This window comes from Moschus berezovskii, chromosome 10, assembly GCF_049115385.1.
Source record: "Moschus berezovskii isolate FMDL1 chromosome 10, NW_MosBer_1.0, whole genome shotgun sequence".
NCBI classification, from domain to species: Eukaryota; Metazoa; Chordata; class Mammalia; order Artiodactyla; family Moschidae; genus Moschus; species Moschus berezovskii.
The window spans coordinates 104,620,568-104,637,448 of record NC_142469.1 but is presented as its reverse complement, the minus strand read 5'-3'; the positions used below and the strand labels follow the sequence as shown (position 1 = coordinate 104,637,448).

The following is a 16,881-nucleotide window of genomic DNA, read 5'->3' as shown; positions in this document are numbered from 1 at the left end:
TACCTTTACATTTTTCATCCAAACTGCTATGATGATTTTCCAAAGAGGCTGAGGCATCTCCCTCCCTCACACACAGTGCTTTCATTTGACACACTCACTAGCATTTGGCCCTTGTGCCAGTGAGTGAATGGTCAAGTCGTGTGTGAAAGTGTTTCTTAGTCAGCACTTTCTGACCACCAGTGTAGGTGAGCGTCTGTTCACATTATTAGCCTTTTTTCACCTTGTCTTCCTCCTCAGGTAACTATTTTGCCTTTTGTGTTTCTTTTTTGGGGGGATGGTTTTGGTCGCTGCCACCTGTATCATGTTACCAATCTCATGTTACCAATCTTCAGGCACTCTGTCTACAGATCTAATCACTTGAATCTGTCATTTCCACTGTATAATCATAAGGGGGTTGATTTAGGTCAACCTGAATAACCTAGTGGTTTTCCCTACTTTCTTCGGTCAAAGTCTGAATTTCGCAATAAGGAGCTTGTGATCTGAGCCACAGTCAGCTCCGGGTCTTGTTTTTACTGACTGTATAGAGCTTCTCCATCTTTGGCTACAAGAACATAATCAATCTGATTTTAGTATTGACCATCTGGCGATGTCCATGTGTAGAGTTGTCTCTTAGGTTGTTGGAAAAGGATGTTTGCTATGACCAGTGTGTTCTATTGACAAAAGTCTGTTAGCCTTTTCCCTGTTTCATTTTATACTCCAAGGCCAAACTTGCCTATTATTCCGAGTGTCTCCTGACTTCCTAATTTTGCATTTCAACCCCCTATGATGAAAATGACATCTGTTTTTCGTGTTAGTTCTAGAAGATCTTGTAGGTCTTCAAAGAACCGTTCAACTTCTGCTTCTTTGGCATCAGTGGTTGGGGCATGGACTTGGATTACTGTGATGTTGAATGGTTTGCCTTTAAAACAAACTGAGATCATTCTGTTGTTTTTGAAATTACACCCAAGTGCTAATTTCGGACTCTTTTGTTGACCATGAGGGCTACTCCATTTCTTCTAAGGGCTTCTTGCCCACAGTGGTAGGTACAATGGTCATCTGAATTAAATCCACCCATTCTCGTTCTTTTTATTTCACTAATTTCTAAGATGTTGATATTTACTCTTTCCATCTCCTAATTGAACACGTTCAATTTACCCTGATTAGTGGACCTAATGTTCCATGTTCCTATGGAATATTGTTCTTCACAGCCTTGGACTTTTGTTTCACCACCAGAATTGTGGATGTAGAGTGGTTCATGTCCCAAACTGAGAACCATTTCCACTTTGGCCCAGCCACCGATGTTTGGGGTAGTAAAAATCTGTTTTATGTTAAAAGAATGGATACATGTCATCACACGTTTGGGCAAACCTATAGAATGTACTGCACCAAGAGTGAACTAACTGTATTGTGAACTGTGGACTTTGGGTGATTATGTCGTGTAGGTGAAGGTTCATCAGTGTGACGAATGCACCACTCCTCTGGGGGCGGGTATCAATAATAGGAAGGCTATGCCTGTGGGGGCTTGGGAGTATAGGAGAACTGTCTGTAAGTTCCGTTCAATTTTTCTGTGAACCTAAAACTCTTCTCGGAGAAAGCAATGGCACCCCACTCCAGTACTCTTGCCTGGAAAATCCCATGGTCGGAGGAGCCTGGTGGGCTGCAGTCCATGGGGTCACTAAGAGTCGGACACAACTGAGTGACTTCACTTTCACTTTTCATTTTCATGCATTGGAGAAGGAAATGGCAACCCACTCCAGTGTTCTTGCCTGGAGAATCCCAGGGATGGTGGAGCCTGGCGGGCTGCTGTCTCTGGGATCGCACAGAGTCGGACATGACTGAAGTGACTTAGCAGCAGCAGCAGCAGCAAAACTCTTCTAAAAATTTGTCTTGATGAAAAAAAATTCCTCCATGGAACATTTATTTCCTACTTTTACTCATCTTAGTTTCCTTGAATGTGTGTCAGTTCAGTTCAGTCACTCAGTCATGTCTGACTCTTTGCGACCCATGGACTGCAGCATGCCAGGCCTCCCTGTCCATCACCAACTCCCGGAGTTTACTCAAACTCATGTTCATGGAGTCGGTGGTACCATCCAACCATCTCATCCTCTGTTGTCCCTTTCTCCTCCTGCCTTCAACCTTTCCCAGCATCAGGGTCTTTTCCAGTGAGTCAGCTCTTCACATCAGGTGGCCAAAGTATTGGAGTTTCAGCCTCAGCATGAGTCCTTCCAATGAATATTCAGGACTGATCTCCTTTAGGATGGACTGGTTGGATCTCCTTGCAGTCCAAGGGACTCTCAAGAGTCTTCTCCAACACCACATTTCAACCTAGACAGCATATTAAAAAGTAGAGACATTATTTTGCCAAGAAAAGTTCATCTAGTCAAAGCTATGGTATTTCCAGTAGTCATGTATGGATGTGAGAGTTGGACTATGAACAAAGCTGAGCACCAGAGAATTGATTCTTTTGAACTGTGGTGTTTAATGTGTACAGTTGATAGGTAAATTTACAAATTTTACTTTATTTTGTTTGTCTTCTAATGAGGAAATAAAATAAGTATAGAAAATGCAAGAGACTATTAAAGTATATAAAGCCCTTGCCTTTGCTCAGTTTTGTCTTGAGTGGAGTTTATGGTTGCTTGTGCTGCCTGCAATAAAGAAAGCAGAAATAAAAAGAAGCTCTAAATTCTACTTGCCAAGGAAACAAGGGTTTTTGAGGGAAAAGAAAAAAAGTTTAGATTCCAAGTCTAAAGTCATTTAAAATGTTTTAAAGCTCAGCTTTTTGTTATTGTGCAATATTTCTCTTTACTTGTAGCCTAAACCAAGTTATCATTTTGTGAATTATTGCTCCCTGGAAGAATGTTTCTAGACCGGACACTCTGAAATGGCAGAGGCGACATTTCTCCACCTCTGGCTGGAGCAAGGAGTGACAGCATCCTCCACCCCCACTGGATCCAGGGTCTGGGGCTACTTTCCTAAGGAGCAGCACTGGAGACTCAAAAACAGGAACCACAGCAGCTTGCAAAGCTCAGAGGAAGGCCCAGGCTGCCAGAGATACAAGAAGCAACCACTTAATTCCCAGGAATACAGAAGGCTGTGATTCAGAATTTCCTGGCCATCTCTTTCCACAGAGCATGTTTCCAGGCCCAAGAGAGTTCTTCCACACTCTTCTTTTTTTACTTTTCAAATGGGCTAGGAGAGCTTATGCTTGTGACCACTCTGACACCTGCTGTGTACAAGCCCTGGCCAGACGTGCATGTGTGTTCACTCAGTCATGTCCGACTTTGAGACCCCATGGACTGTACCCTGCCAGGATCCTCTGTCTATGGAATTCTCCAGACAAGAATACTGAAGTGGGTTGCCAGTTTCTCTTCCAGGTGATCTTCCAACCCAGGAGACTGAACCTGCGTTTCCTGCATCAACAAGCAGATGTTTAGTTGTTGTTGTTATTTAACCACTGAACCAGCTGGGAAGACCCCTGGGCCAGGCACCAGCATCAAATGCCCTCTGTGGTGAGTCCACTAGACCAGCATGTGCCCTCAGTCCCACAGAGCAAGGACTCCGAAGGCGCCCAGCACAGAGTATGATAGAAACGGAAGTCACCGTGGGAATAGGTCTCACCCAGCCCTGGGGAACCAGGAAGCCTTTGAGGGCCAGGGACAAGTGAGGTGAGCCATGAAGGACACTTGGGGGTTTGAAACGAGTGGGAGAAGGAAGACAGACCAGGAGGCAGGAAATCCTGTGCTTGAGACCAGAACTAGAGAGAGCACGGCCTTTCAGGAGACAAGACAACGTCCTCCTGGGAGGACTCGGAGGGCAGTGTGGAGGCAAAGCTGGTGAGACGGTGGGTGTCCGCTTAAGGCTCCTGTGCTTGATCTGGGGGACATGGAACCCTGAACGTATGATTAACTGGTTCTTTTACTGGTTGATTGCAGTTAAGTTTTTTGCCCATTAGGAGCACATGTGAAATAACTGCCAACTTCGAAAGATTGTCTCGGAAGTGCTGGGAACTCAATTCATCTAGGGATGGTGAGTCACTGGAAATGTTCAAAATGATCCCCCTCCTCAGCTTCTTACAGATTATTACCATCTAACAGATACGTGTTTATGTCCCCTCTGTGGAAGGTCGCCTCAAGTAATCAAAGTTACAAAGGAAACCTTCTGTTGAGAACCAAATATTTTAACATCTCATTTTATTTATCAGAGAACAAGCTGGAAAGCTTTGCTTGAGCATGAAACTAGCAAATGCTTTGACGCCGTTATGTTCCTTCAAGCTGACACATTATGAGAGCTTGTGGAACCTTAGCTTCTAAAGGAAATAAAGCACAGTTAGGATAATGAATATTGTCTCTTATTGTCTGGCTCGGATATAAAATTGAAAGCAAAGATATGTTCAACTTTTACACTGGGGAGATGACATCACATGAGTAACTGCTGATCAGTTGTGGTTGGAGGAATATGCGTCTCCAAACATTATTGGAGTCACGATGGAAATATAGGGCACAATGGGACCACACTGAAGAAACTAACTCGTCAACTGACCATCAGACCTTGGGAAAGAAGAGTAGCTGTTATCGTGTGTGTAAATCATTAACCAGATTCCCCTGAAGTGGCTTGTAATTCCTGGGAATAAGTTAAATTTAGATGTCAGGCAAAGCTGTGTTCTCTGGCCTTTGGGGGCTCTCACAATATCCTATGGAATAAACACAACTGTGGCAGCTGTCCTTAAGTTACAGAAAGATTGGAGTCAAGGGCCAGTAATAAATGTTAAGAGCAAGACAATTAAGCACAGAGCAACAGAGTATCACGACCAAGATAGTCATGATAACGTGATCACTGACCTAGAGCCAGACATCTTGGAATGTGAAGTCAAGTGGGCCTTAGAAAGCATCACTATGAACAAAGCTAGTGGAGGTGATGGAATTCCAGTTGAACTATTTCAAATCCTGAAAGATGATGCTGTGAAAGTGCTACACTCAATATGCCAGCAAATTTGGAAAACTCAGCAGTGGCCACAGGACTGGAAAAGGTCAGTCTTCATTCCAATCCCAAAGAAAGGCAATGCCAAAGAATGCTCAAACTACCGCACAATTGCACTCATCTCACACGCTAGTAAAGTCATGCTCAAAATTCTCCAAGCCAGGCTTCAGCAATATGTGAACCGTGAACTCCCAGATGTTCAAGCAGGTTTTAGAAAAGGCAGAGGCACCAGAGATCAAATGGCCAACATCCGCTGGATCATGGAGAAAGCAAGCGAGTTCCAGAAAAACATCTATTTCTGCTTCATTGACTATGCCAAAGCCTTGGACTGTGTGGATCACAATAAACTGTGGAAAATTCTGTAAGAGATGGGAATACTAGACCACCTGACCTGCCTCTTGAGAAACCTGTATGCAGGTCAGGAAGCAACAGTCAGAAGTGTACATGGAACAACAGACTGGTTCCAAATAGGAAAAGGAGTACGTCAAGGCTGTATATTGTCACCCTGCCTATTTAACTTATATGCAGAGTACATCATGAGGAACGCTGGGCTGGAAGAAGCACAAGCTGGAATCAAGATTGCTGGGAGAAATATCAATAACCTCAGATATGCAGATGACACCACCCTTATGGCAGAAAGTGAAGAGGAACTCAAAAGCCTCTTGATGAAAGTGAAAGAGGAGAGTGAAAAGGTTGGCTTGAAGCTCAACATTCAGAAAACAAAGATCATGGCATCTGGTCCCATCACTTCATGGGAAATAGATGGAAAAACAGTGGAAACAGTGTCAGACTTGATTTTTTTGGGCTCCAAAATCACTGCGGATGCTGACTGCAGCCAGGAAATTAAAAGACACCTTCTCCTTGGAAGGAAAGTTATGACCAACCTAGATAACATATTAAAAAGCAGAGACATTACTTTGCCAACAAAGGTCCGTCTAGTCAAGGCTATGGTTTTTCCCGTGGTCATGTATGGATGTGAGAGTTGGACTATGAAGAAGGCTGATCGCCGAAGAATTGATGCTTTTGAACTGTGGTGTTGGAGAAGACTCTTGAGAGTCCCTTGTACTGCAAGGAGAGCCAACCAGTCCATTCTAGAGGAGATCAATCCTGGGTGTTTATTGGAGGGAATGATGCTAAAGCTGAAACTGCAATACTTTGGCCACCTCATGCGACGAGTTGACTCACTGGAAAAGACTCTGATGCTGAGAAAGGTTGGGGGTGGGAGGAGAAGGGGATGACAGAGGATGAGATGGCTGGATGGCATCACCGACTCTATGGACATGAGTTTGGGTGAACTCCGGAAGTTGGTGATGGACAGGGAGGCCTGGCGTGCTGTGATTCATGGGGTCGCAGAGAGTCGGACACGACTGAGCGACTGAACTGAACTGAACTGAACAGAGTATCAATGAGAGTCAAAGCATTTGCTCTCAAAGTCCTCCACTGATATGTTATCCAAGGTACAATCAATGGGGTGAAACCTTTCTTCAAGAGAGCAATGGAAAAAGAAAATCCTTATTTTCCCATCTGAAAGATAATGTGGAAGACTGTCTTGGAAGTTTAGATGCACTGCTAAGTTAAAATGAAACACCTGTTTCAAAAAGGTGTTCGTTCAAAATCAGTGATGAGGAAATATCCGTGGTTTCTGTTCTTGGCTGTCACACCTCCTGTGGTTGAAGAATGACAGTGAAGAGTCACCTCAGCAGCACATTCCAGGCTCTCAAAGCACTAGCATGATTTTGGTGGGTTTGGACCCATGTTTCCGTGCACAGATTTCCCATCAGCTCCCTGCTGGCGTCCCAGGCCCCAGCGCATCTGAGCCAGTGGCCCAAGGCCCACAGGCCTTTATTCCCTAGCTCACTCAACTACCATCTCCCCCTGGCAAAATCTTAGCATTTCAAATCCACTCGAAGCTGAGCCTCCTCACTCTCCCATAAGCTGCTCAGCGTCCTCTCGGCCCTGCCCAGATCAGAGCCCCGGCATCTGGAAGGTGTTTACCATGTTGTCATCTGTGCAAATACTTGTCGCTATGTCTCTTTCTCCTTCAGGCTTATGGACTCTTGCAGGGATTTTGTTTACATGTGTATCCTCAGCCCCTAGCTGAGGGCTACACAAGGAGAAAATACACTTGTTTCTGAGTGAGCAAACATCGGGGAAGAATCCCTGGAAGCATGGTTATTTCTCGAGGTGGATGTAAATAAGCTAATTAACTGGGCCACAGGCGTAGCTGAGTCCGGGACACGAAGGCTGCCATGGGCTCTGTTTCTCCATCCCTTGTCCCTGTTCCCTTCTGAGCGCGGGCTTCATTCTTGGGGGGTGGTTCTCTGGCTGTGGCTGCAGGTGGGGGGATGTTGTGTTCTTACTGAGAAGCGAGAGATGCTAGTTCATCCTGGGCCGAGGAGGAGAAGGGTCAGGACAGTGTCTGAGCAGCTGCTTGAGCTGGGAATGAGGATTGTTTTTTTCCAGTCTGAACAAAGACGTTTACATAAGCCCATGCACTGGATGCATGTCAGTAGTGACCCCAGACCTTCAGGAATCATTTGAGATGTCTTCTTCAACAACTACCCCCACCCTTTTTTTTTTTTTCTTAAAATAATAAATAGTCAATTATGACTGAGTAGTATCAGAATTGAATAAACCCTGGTCAATTCACCCTGATGAATCCAGGCATAGAGGGGAAGAAATCATTGTGATATTTGTAGCTTTTGTCTTGAAGTTCAATTTCTTAAAGGTATGTGGCATTAAAATGTTTTAAATTGTTTATGTGGTGCTGGAGAAGACTCTTGAGACTCCCTTGGACTGCAGGGAAATCCAACCAGTCCATTCTAAAAGAGATCAATCCTGGGTGTTCATTGGAAGGACTGATGCTAAAGCTGAAACTTCAATACTTTGGCCACCTCATGCGACGAGTTGACTCACTGGAAAAGACTCTGATGATGGGAGGGATTGGGGGTAGGAGGAGACGGGGACAGCAGAGAATGAGATGGCTGGATGGCATCACCGACTCGATGGACATGGGTTTGAGTGAACTCCGGGAGTTGCTGATGGACAGGGAGGCCTGGCGTGCTGTGGTTCATGGGGTCGCAAAGAGTCGGACACGACTAAGCGACTGAACTGAACTGAACTGAACTGAATGTTAAAGGGAACTGTAGGAAGTACACATGGATTTATTTATGTGTGTATTTCAAATAGACTAAAATGATTCCTTTGGAGTGAACTAAAGTTACCATTATAGAGATTCACATGAAGCAGTGTCTAGAACACTGTGTCTAGAACAAGGATCTTCCTGCTGAATTAGTAGGGAGTTGGTGATGGACAGGGAGGCCTGGCGTGCTGTGGTTCATGGGGTCGCAAAGAGTCGGACACGGCTAAGCGACTGAACTGAACTGAAGTGGCTGGATGGCATCACTGACTGGACGGACATGCGTTTGAGTGAACTCCGGGAGTTGGTGATGGACAGGGAGGCCTGGCGTGCTGTGATTCATGGGATCGCAAAGAGTCGGGCATGACTGAGCAACTGAACTGAACTGAAATTTACCGAAAGACAGTTTTATATTGCAGAATCATAATCACTTTATCTTCTACCCTGGGAAGCCAGAAGTGTTTTAAATTTGGAAAATTTTAGATATCAGAAATATAATGCAATGCATACATTTTAACTCTGAAATGAATGTCTATACCTTGTCATGTTTTCCTCATTTTTAAATATTAATTTTGCAGTGAGATACATGACTAGTCGCACTAGGTTGGATAAATATAGACTGGAAATAATGTCCTGCCAGTTCATGCCAGGTTTGCCATAATAGAGTTTAATGCCAAATTTAAAGAAAATTAAATTTTTTTAAGAACCATTGGGATTTTCGAAATTTCATTTTTGTTTTATACTTTGCACTAGGTATCAGACCTGATTTATACTTCTAACTTGGGTAATAACATTTTTAAAATGCTTTTGGAATATAACAATAGCTGTATTGAAACTAAAATGACAGTGCCCTTGGGCCTGACGCAGTGTGTGCTTGTTGAATTCACATTTTTTTAAAGATATTTTTAATTGGAAGAAAATTGCTTTACAATATTGTGTTGGTTTCTACTGCACCACAACGCAAGTCAGTCACAATGTGAGTCAGCTGAACTGAGATGAATCTAGAGCTTGTTATACAGCGTGGAGGAAGAAAGAGGAAAGCAAACACAGTATATTAACGCTTGTACATGGAATCTAGGAAAAGGATACGCGTGAACCCGTTTGCAGAGAAGGAATGGACACACTGGATTCACATTTAAGACTCTCCTGCTTATAACAGCTTGGCACGTACACGTGCCTGCTTGTTTATATGCATATCATCTGTTTGTTTTTACCGAAGGACACGCTGCCTTTTCGGAGGCAGAAAGCCTCCATTACAGCTTTGGCAGGGACTGTGGGTCTCAGGGGCAGTGCCTGACCTCGGTAGAGCTCTGACACGGTTTTGCTTTTTGTGGGAGTCTATTGATTTTCTTTCCTCCTGATAAACTTTACACATCATCTAGAGGTTTTGTTAACACCTTAAATTAAGAGAAAACAAACTTATTATTGAACACAATCCCTCATTAACTTTCAAGATTTTATTTGTTTAATTAGGTGTCATCTGACTTTAGAACTGGCACTGTTAAATTAGTAAAGTCTACAGGTCTTATCCACTCTAACGAGTGGCAGAGTTATTTTGTATCCAAGCCTATATAATTACTTCCTGGGTTTACATAATACACAATGAGTCTAACAGGTCAACATGAAAACTGAGACTCACCAGTAAAGGCACAGGTGCCCAGGTCCTGAGCTAACTCCTCTGCCTTTCTCACATGGGCCAGAGTGTGGTAATTAGGCTGTGTCTGTCATGTCTTAGCTTAGAGAAAATTAAAGCTATAGTATTAACATTAGTCATGAGGTTTTTAAATGGATAATGAGACTTAAAACTAGCAGTTGCTTCTTACAAAAGAAACTGAAAATAACCCCAGGAGGAGCTGTTGGAGCCAGCAGGCTGAGAAGAGAGATATTCGGGATATTTGTTTGTTGTTGGCTACAGACAGAACTTCTAGGCCAGTGAGAGACAGGTTAATTCTAAGTGACGCCTTGGCTGCCGTAACTTGGTAACTGTGAGGACCTCTTTGAGGCAGATGCTTGTTACTAGTTTTCTAAATGAAAATGCCCGTGTCCTCAATTTCTCTTTGTCGAAAATTTGGGAGGTCATCTTTTGACAGGTTTATCTGAGCTTGAACGCTGTGAACAGGCTGAGTAATTATGTCCCTTTATTTAGGACATTTTCCAGAGCCATATCTGAATGCATCATTTTCTTCTTTTCTGGAGGCTAGTTATATGTGTCCGCACTGACGCAGAGGCAGTGTTGAGGACTTCGGACTTGGCCGACTGCCTCCTATGGTGCACCCACAGCCATCGGCGGGGTTCAGGTCCACCTGCCTTCCTACTTCTGCTGGCCCGTGGGCTGGCCAGGCGAACCCAGCTCCCAGACCCCTGTCCCTGCTTTCCCCAAGCACAGCCTGAGGGGAGGCGGGGGTGGAGAGAGGGCAGAGCTGGGAGATGTCTCCCTTCATCTCCAGGAGTCCCCACTCACAGGGGCTGCGTCTCAGTCATGCTCCTAGCCCCCACCAGGCAGCCCCGTCCGGCCCCGCTTCCCCAGCCCCCCGTGCTGTGCCCTCCAGTGGACTGGAGCACCTGCCCTAACGCTGCTAATGTCAAGGAGCTTTCTACCCTGGTTTAGCTCTTTGGGGAGTTTCCACCATGTTTGCAGCTAGACCTCAGCTTTAGACTCTCTCTGTTGAAACACCTGGTGTGGGCCCTGCTCCCCTAACTTGACCCTGGCCTGTGCACGTGGCCAGTTGCTTGCTTAGTACAAAGTGTGGAGCTACTGCAACCTTCTAGTGAAACTTGTGTGTCCCTTTCATCAAGAGAAAGGTATGTTGCCTTTGGACATAGTAACTAAGAAGGAGTTGGAGACTAACAAGGGATTTAACTCTTTGTAATTGTTAAGCAATATCTATTAAAATTGTTAACTTTAGGAATTTCGATTAAAGTTATTTGAAGGTTCATGAGGGAAGAAGTCAGGTCTCACTGCTGGTTTTTCAGTTTTGTGAAACTGGATCGTGTTTGAGACAAACAGTGCTTCCAGGTGGTTAGTTATAATCCATTTTTTTGGAAATTTGGAATATAGTAATTTGTGTTTGGAATTGAAACTTCGGATTCTGTACATTTTTATAAATTGAGTTCTTGGTTTTCACCTAATTCAGATTTTGCTGGTTTATTTATTTGTTTCCTTTATTTTTCATTTTCCGGCTTATCTGTTAGAGACGCTGGTAATGTCTCGAGTCAGGCGGCAAACTGGAATGAGAAGGAAGAGGTAGCTTCTAACAGTTGAACTGTTCAAAAAGTCCTTCCCTTGGTATATCATTGCTTTTTGTGGGTCTCATTCAGTCAGAGGGATCAGCCTCTAGGATCTGACAGGAAAGGATGGGTGGGTACTGGTAAAAGGTGAGAACTCAGTGAGTATGTAAGGAAGGGATCAGAGCCTCATCCACATTAAGGGCAGAAAGGTGTTTTTCTAAGAATTTAAAGAATATAACTGTTGGATTTGAATTTTCTATTTAGTATTGTTAAGGTGAAAAGCATCTTATTAATACTTTCAGCATTTAACAGGGTCACATTATAAATCCAAGCACAGTTTTTTAAGGTCTTATTCTGGGATTATTTTTGTCATCCTTTAAATATAGTTCACACTATCTTTTGGGAGGGGAAAAAAAAAAAAAAAAACAGCCGGGCCAACTACTGTCAGATTCTGCTTCCTTCGTTAATTAGGGCTTCCCAGAATTGAGTATATGGATCCAAGTGAGCCAACCAGTAGGAGCTACAGCTCCTGGTTAGGTGGAAGAATCCATTTAACAGGACTTGCTGTGTTTAGCCTTCTTTCTTGTTTTTTGTAGCTGGTTTGCCTGTGAGCTGGCACGTGTGGAAGATGGATGGGTCCCTTTGAGATTCTTTATTTCCCTACAGTTGTCTGTGTGCTCAGTACCTAAGTCGTGTCCTTCTCTTTACAACCCCATGAACCCACCAGGCTCCTCTGTCCATGGGATTTCCCAGGCAAGAATATTGGAGTGGGTTGCCATTTCCTCCTCCAGGGCATATTCCCGACCCAGGGATCGAACCCGCATCTCTTTGATCTCCTGCATTGGTGGGCCGATTCTTTACCACTGCACCACCCAGGAAGTCCTACCCACAGTTCAGGATCGTGTATTGCCTTCACTAGAATTGACAGATGCCCCCTGCCGCTGCCCTGGCCCAATGAACAAGAATGTTTCTCTGATGCACCCACAGGGGACTGTACCCAGGGTGGCATAGAAGTAAGTTGGCTTGGCAAACCCACACCCACTGAAACTGGAGTATGGCCACCTCTAGCAGCCAGGCCATGGGGCATAACTACTATCCACCTGGCCCAGACTGAGCTGTTTTCTGTGTCCCCTCGGGGCTCAGATGGTGACCAGATCTCACAGTGGCGTCAGTGTTCTGACCACACTGTGTGGACTCTGGCTAGGATGCTTTTCTGACATTGGCATCCTTGATATTTTAATCTGAAAAATCAAGAGAAAAGAAAAATCCCAGAAAAGCAGAATTACTCCAAAAGAATCATGTAGCCATCATGTGAGATGACAGCCCTACATCCCATGAAAATGCTAATCCATTGATTGGGTGGGATGGGAAATGACCAGACCGTTCTGCTGATTAGTCTCTGGGAAAGGGGTTATTACTATTGGAAGACACTTCTCCAGTGTCTCTCAAGTTTCTGCACGTCTTGTGAGGGAAGCACTAACTACCTCTTTTTTTAGACTATCTTTTCAAGGAAATTGTAGAGCAAATGACCTGGAAAAATGGTAGTCTAGTCTCTCTCTCTAAAACGAGGACCTGATTGCTGTTCAGTATGATAAAGACGGTGTCTCCCTTCAGAACAAAGGAAAGGTCAGCTTACAGATCCTTCTAAAAGATCTACATGTCCTAAGCTCAGGGTCCCCAGCTGTGTTGCAGAAACCCAGTATGCATAGCATGTAGCTTGCTCGGGACACGTCGTCCCCGGGGAACTGGGATGCAGAGGAACAGACAGAACCCTGACGCCTGTCCTTCATCCTGCCAGGGCGCTCACCCAGGAGTCTTGTGTCTCCTTGCCGCATCCATGAGATGGTGGCCCGCTAACCTGTTAGCTTGCAAGCTGGGTGAAATCTTGGCTGCTCCACCAGTGTAGCTACTCTGGCACTGGAGAAGAACCTCCTTCCATAAAAATTGGTGGAGAAGGCACTGAAATTCACTGATACCTATTTAATATACACAGTTGTTAATCTGTATTTTAATTCTGTCATGCTATATGAATTTCTGGTATTTTCCAAATGTTTGTTACTTATTAAACCATTGATTGTAGAATTCCTCCCTCCAGTAAAAAGGATTTTGACTTTTATCTGGCGCAGTTTTATCTAGTGTTAGAGCAGTTTGTGATTTGTTAGCTGAATGTCTACCAGTAGCTTTCTGCAATCTAAGAAAAAATATAAATTCTGTTTATCTGTATGTGAAATACTTCCTCAACAGGCCAGCCAACTCAGCTACTCTGGAAGTATTACTTTTCGTTATGAGTGAGGATTTTTTCAGGTCTGCAAAAGCAGTCTGTGTATTTCACGAGGATCAGTCATGTCCTCTAGATGTCTTGTTTTGATAGTCAAGTTTGGCCTTAACTCTCTTCCATGATACCTTTGAACTGACCTTCGAAGGATTCATATAATTAAAAAAAAAGTGGAGTGAAAAGGATGGCCTTCCATGTTAAGAGAGAAAGCCGAAACAATCAGTATGATTTCCATGCTGCTTCGGGGAAGCCGTGCAGGACCCCGCAGATCCACCTGAACAGGCTCCTGTCCATCACAGCAGCACTGCTTGCACAGTTTCATTACTGGGGCTGCAGACTGCATGCCGGTGGGTCAGCTCCTCTGTCACTTGCCCTAGGTAGGGGTGGGGTTCTGGCTAGCCTATACCACCTGAAATTGATAAGGCACTTATTCTTTTTTTTTTTTTAAGGCACTTATTCTTAAAAACATCCTGGGCTCCAAATTTCTGGCTTGGGGACATTTCTCTGTACAGGGGAACACTGCAGATTTTTGAAGAGTAACACATTTTACCCGAGACATGCCATCATTTTCCGATGTGCTAAGCGAGCTTGTTGCAGCTCTTGTTTTCTAAAAGAATAAGTAGTTTACTGCATTTCCCTCTGATGCTGCTCTAACCCAGTGGTTCTCGAAAGTTTGGTCCCCAGAGCAGCAGTGACAGCATCACCTGGCAACTCGCTGGAAATGCAGATCCTAAGACCAGTGTGGGTCTGGGGTGGGTCCCTGCGAAGCCTAGTTTAACAAGCCTCCCTGATGATTCTGATGTGTGTTGGACTTAGAGACCCTCAGGTGTGGCACATGTGTCTGTGGTCAGAGGAGGAGGTCAGTTTGGTTTGTTGGTGTTTAGCTGCAAAGTCATGTTCTACTCTTCGTGACCCCATGGACTCTAGCCCGCCAGGCTCCTCTGTCCATGGGATTCTCCAGGCAAGAACACTGCAGTGGGTTGCCGTTTCCTCCTCCAGGGAACTTTCCTGACCCAGGAATCGAATCCGCATCTCCTGCATTGCAGGTGGATTCTTTACCACTGAGCCTCCAGGTGAGCCCTTAGTTTGGTTACAAGTAGGGAAAAGACAGTTTAAGAGTGATGATGTCAAATGTATAAAGAAACACTGGTGGCATTCATTAAATAATCCACTGATTTTTTTTTTATTTAAGAAAATATATCTAATTGCTTGTCCTTTGCCATCCACTGTTAGGATACAAATGTATATAAGACAGCCCACAAATATTTTAAGGTCTACTACAGATGTGGACAATCTATGCATGCATGTTAAGTCCCTTCAGCTGTATTTGTGTGTGTGTGTGTGTGTCTGTTTGTCTGTGTCTGTATTTTTAACTACTAGTGCCATTTGGGAAGCTCAAGGTGAAAGTGTCAGTCTATTCCTGTGGGCAGAATTCAGTTTGATACATAGTTTTGTACATAAAGTTTTATTAGGATATAGATACATGCATTCATTTGCGTACGGTCCATGGCTGCTTTTAGACAATAATTCAGATTTGAGTAGTGCAACAAAAACCATGTGGCCTGCAAAGTTGAACACCTTTAATATATGGTGGTTTGATAAAGTTTGCTGACACCAGGCCTAATGTTTAAAGGGAAATGCTTTCTATATACAAGTCGTGATACACAAGTGGAATGGAGGATTCCGTGCACATGCAAGAGTTCTTCTGTCTTCCTCTGTTACATTTCTGTGGGATTTTTGTAGTGGCAGAAAATTAGCTTCATGGTATTATTACCATGGAAAGTGTGTGTACTATTTGACAAGAAGCACAGTATTTACTGGCCCAACACCTTGGTGTGTGGGGTGCAGGGGAAGAGGGGCTATGCAAACAAATAGAAAAACAGTAGGAAAAATAAGTAAAAAAGAATGTGACTTGGGAATTCCCTGGTACTCCAGTGGTCAAGACTCTGCATGCCCACTGTCGATAGCTGGATTCAGTCTCTGGTCTGGTCAGGGGACTAAGACCCAATGAACTTTTGTTGTTCAGTTGCTCAGTTTTGTTTGACTGTCTGTGACCCCATGGACTATAGCACACCAGGCATCCCTTTCCCTCACCATCTCCCAGAGTTTGCCCAAGTTCTAGTCCAGTGCATCAGTGATACCATCCAATGATCCGTCTTCTGATGCCCTCTTGTCCTTCTGCCCTCAGGCTTCCCCAGCATCAGGGTGCATGCAGCCAAAAAAAAAGCAACAACATGTTACTTACATGAGCAGCTAAGATAAAGGAGTATGTGGCAGGACAGGACAGGGCTGAGAAGTGAACTAAGATGAAAAGAGGCCTGGGTTTAGAACATTCCTAGCTCCCTGACAAAGGGAGTGGGCAGGCGAGACTCTCAGGGAATTCTGGAATGCTGAAGGGTGCAGATCGAGGGGCAGACTGTAAGTCAGGCTGGGGAGAGGTACACTCCGCCCCTCCCTAAGTTTGCAGTTCAGTCGCTCAGTCGTGTCCGACTCTTTGCGACCCCATGGACTGCAGCATGCCAGGCTTCCCGGTCCATCACCCACTGCTGGAGCCTGCTCAAACTCATATGTCATCATCCAGCCGTCTCATCCTCTGTCTACAATCCATGCATGCTTATCAATAGTTGGAGTCCCTATATTTCTTACCCGGCACTGTATTCTTGCTTCTCGCTGACCAACTGTGAGGTGACCCTGTAGAAAAGCACTGCATTTCCCTTTAAGAAACCTGGGTTGCTTCCTGCTTTCACCTCTGACTCTTTGACTTTGGCCCAATCATTTCATGGCTCAGGGTCTCCTCTTTCTCATTGTTGAGATGTACTGTCGGCTCCCTCCTACATCCACACTGTGTGGTTCTCCCAGACTCACCGAGAGGTGAGCAGGGGGCCCAGAGTGCTCCCACAACTCCTTGATTGAAAAAAAAGAGAGACTAGAAGACACTTGGAACCTTCTTAAAAAGGGAACTTGTTAAATAGTTTGCCCCTAGGGCATTAGTTTCCCTCAGAAGAGGGAGTGTTGTCTTATTTCAGACTCATCTATAATCTGATGATACTCTTCTTCTCCAGAAGAGATTCTTGACTGTGAACATGTTTAGGGGGGACATGGCGGGGGACATGGCTGGCCGGGTTCCATGTCTGTGATCATATTTCTCATTCTTTCAGGAATTTTTCTTTAAATGTGGAGCACACCCGACCTCTGACAAGGAAACATCCGTAGCTTTGAACCTGATCACGACAAATAGTCGAGACATCAGCTGCGTAACGTGTACGGACATCAGGTAAGGGTC

General features: G+C 44.5%; 1 protein-coding gene across 5 annotated transcripts in view; it reads left to right on the top strand.

Annotated features, from left to right (window-relative positions):
- The window catches only part of PRKN (parkin RBR E3 ubiquitin protein ligase), a 1,261,621-nt gene that overhangs the window by 638,567 nt on the left and 606,173 nt on the right, over positions 1 to 16,881 (top strand). For all 5 annotated transcript variants that reach the window (XM_088840889.1, XM_055433926.2, XM_055433924.2 and 2 more), the window contains one exon: positions 16,757 to 16,872. In XM_088840889.1, the coding sequence (XP_088697015.1) occupies positions 16,757 to 16,872 (116 nt within the window). The remainder of the gene's footprint in view (positions 1 to 16,756; positions 16,873 to 16,881) is intronic.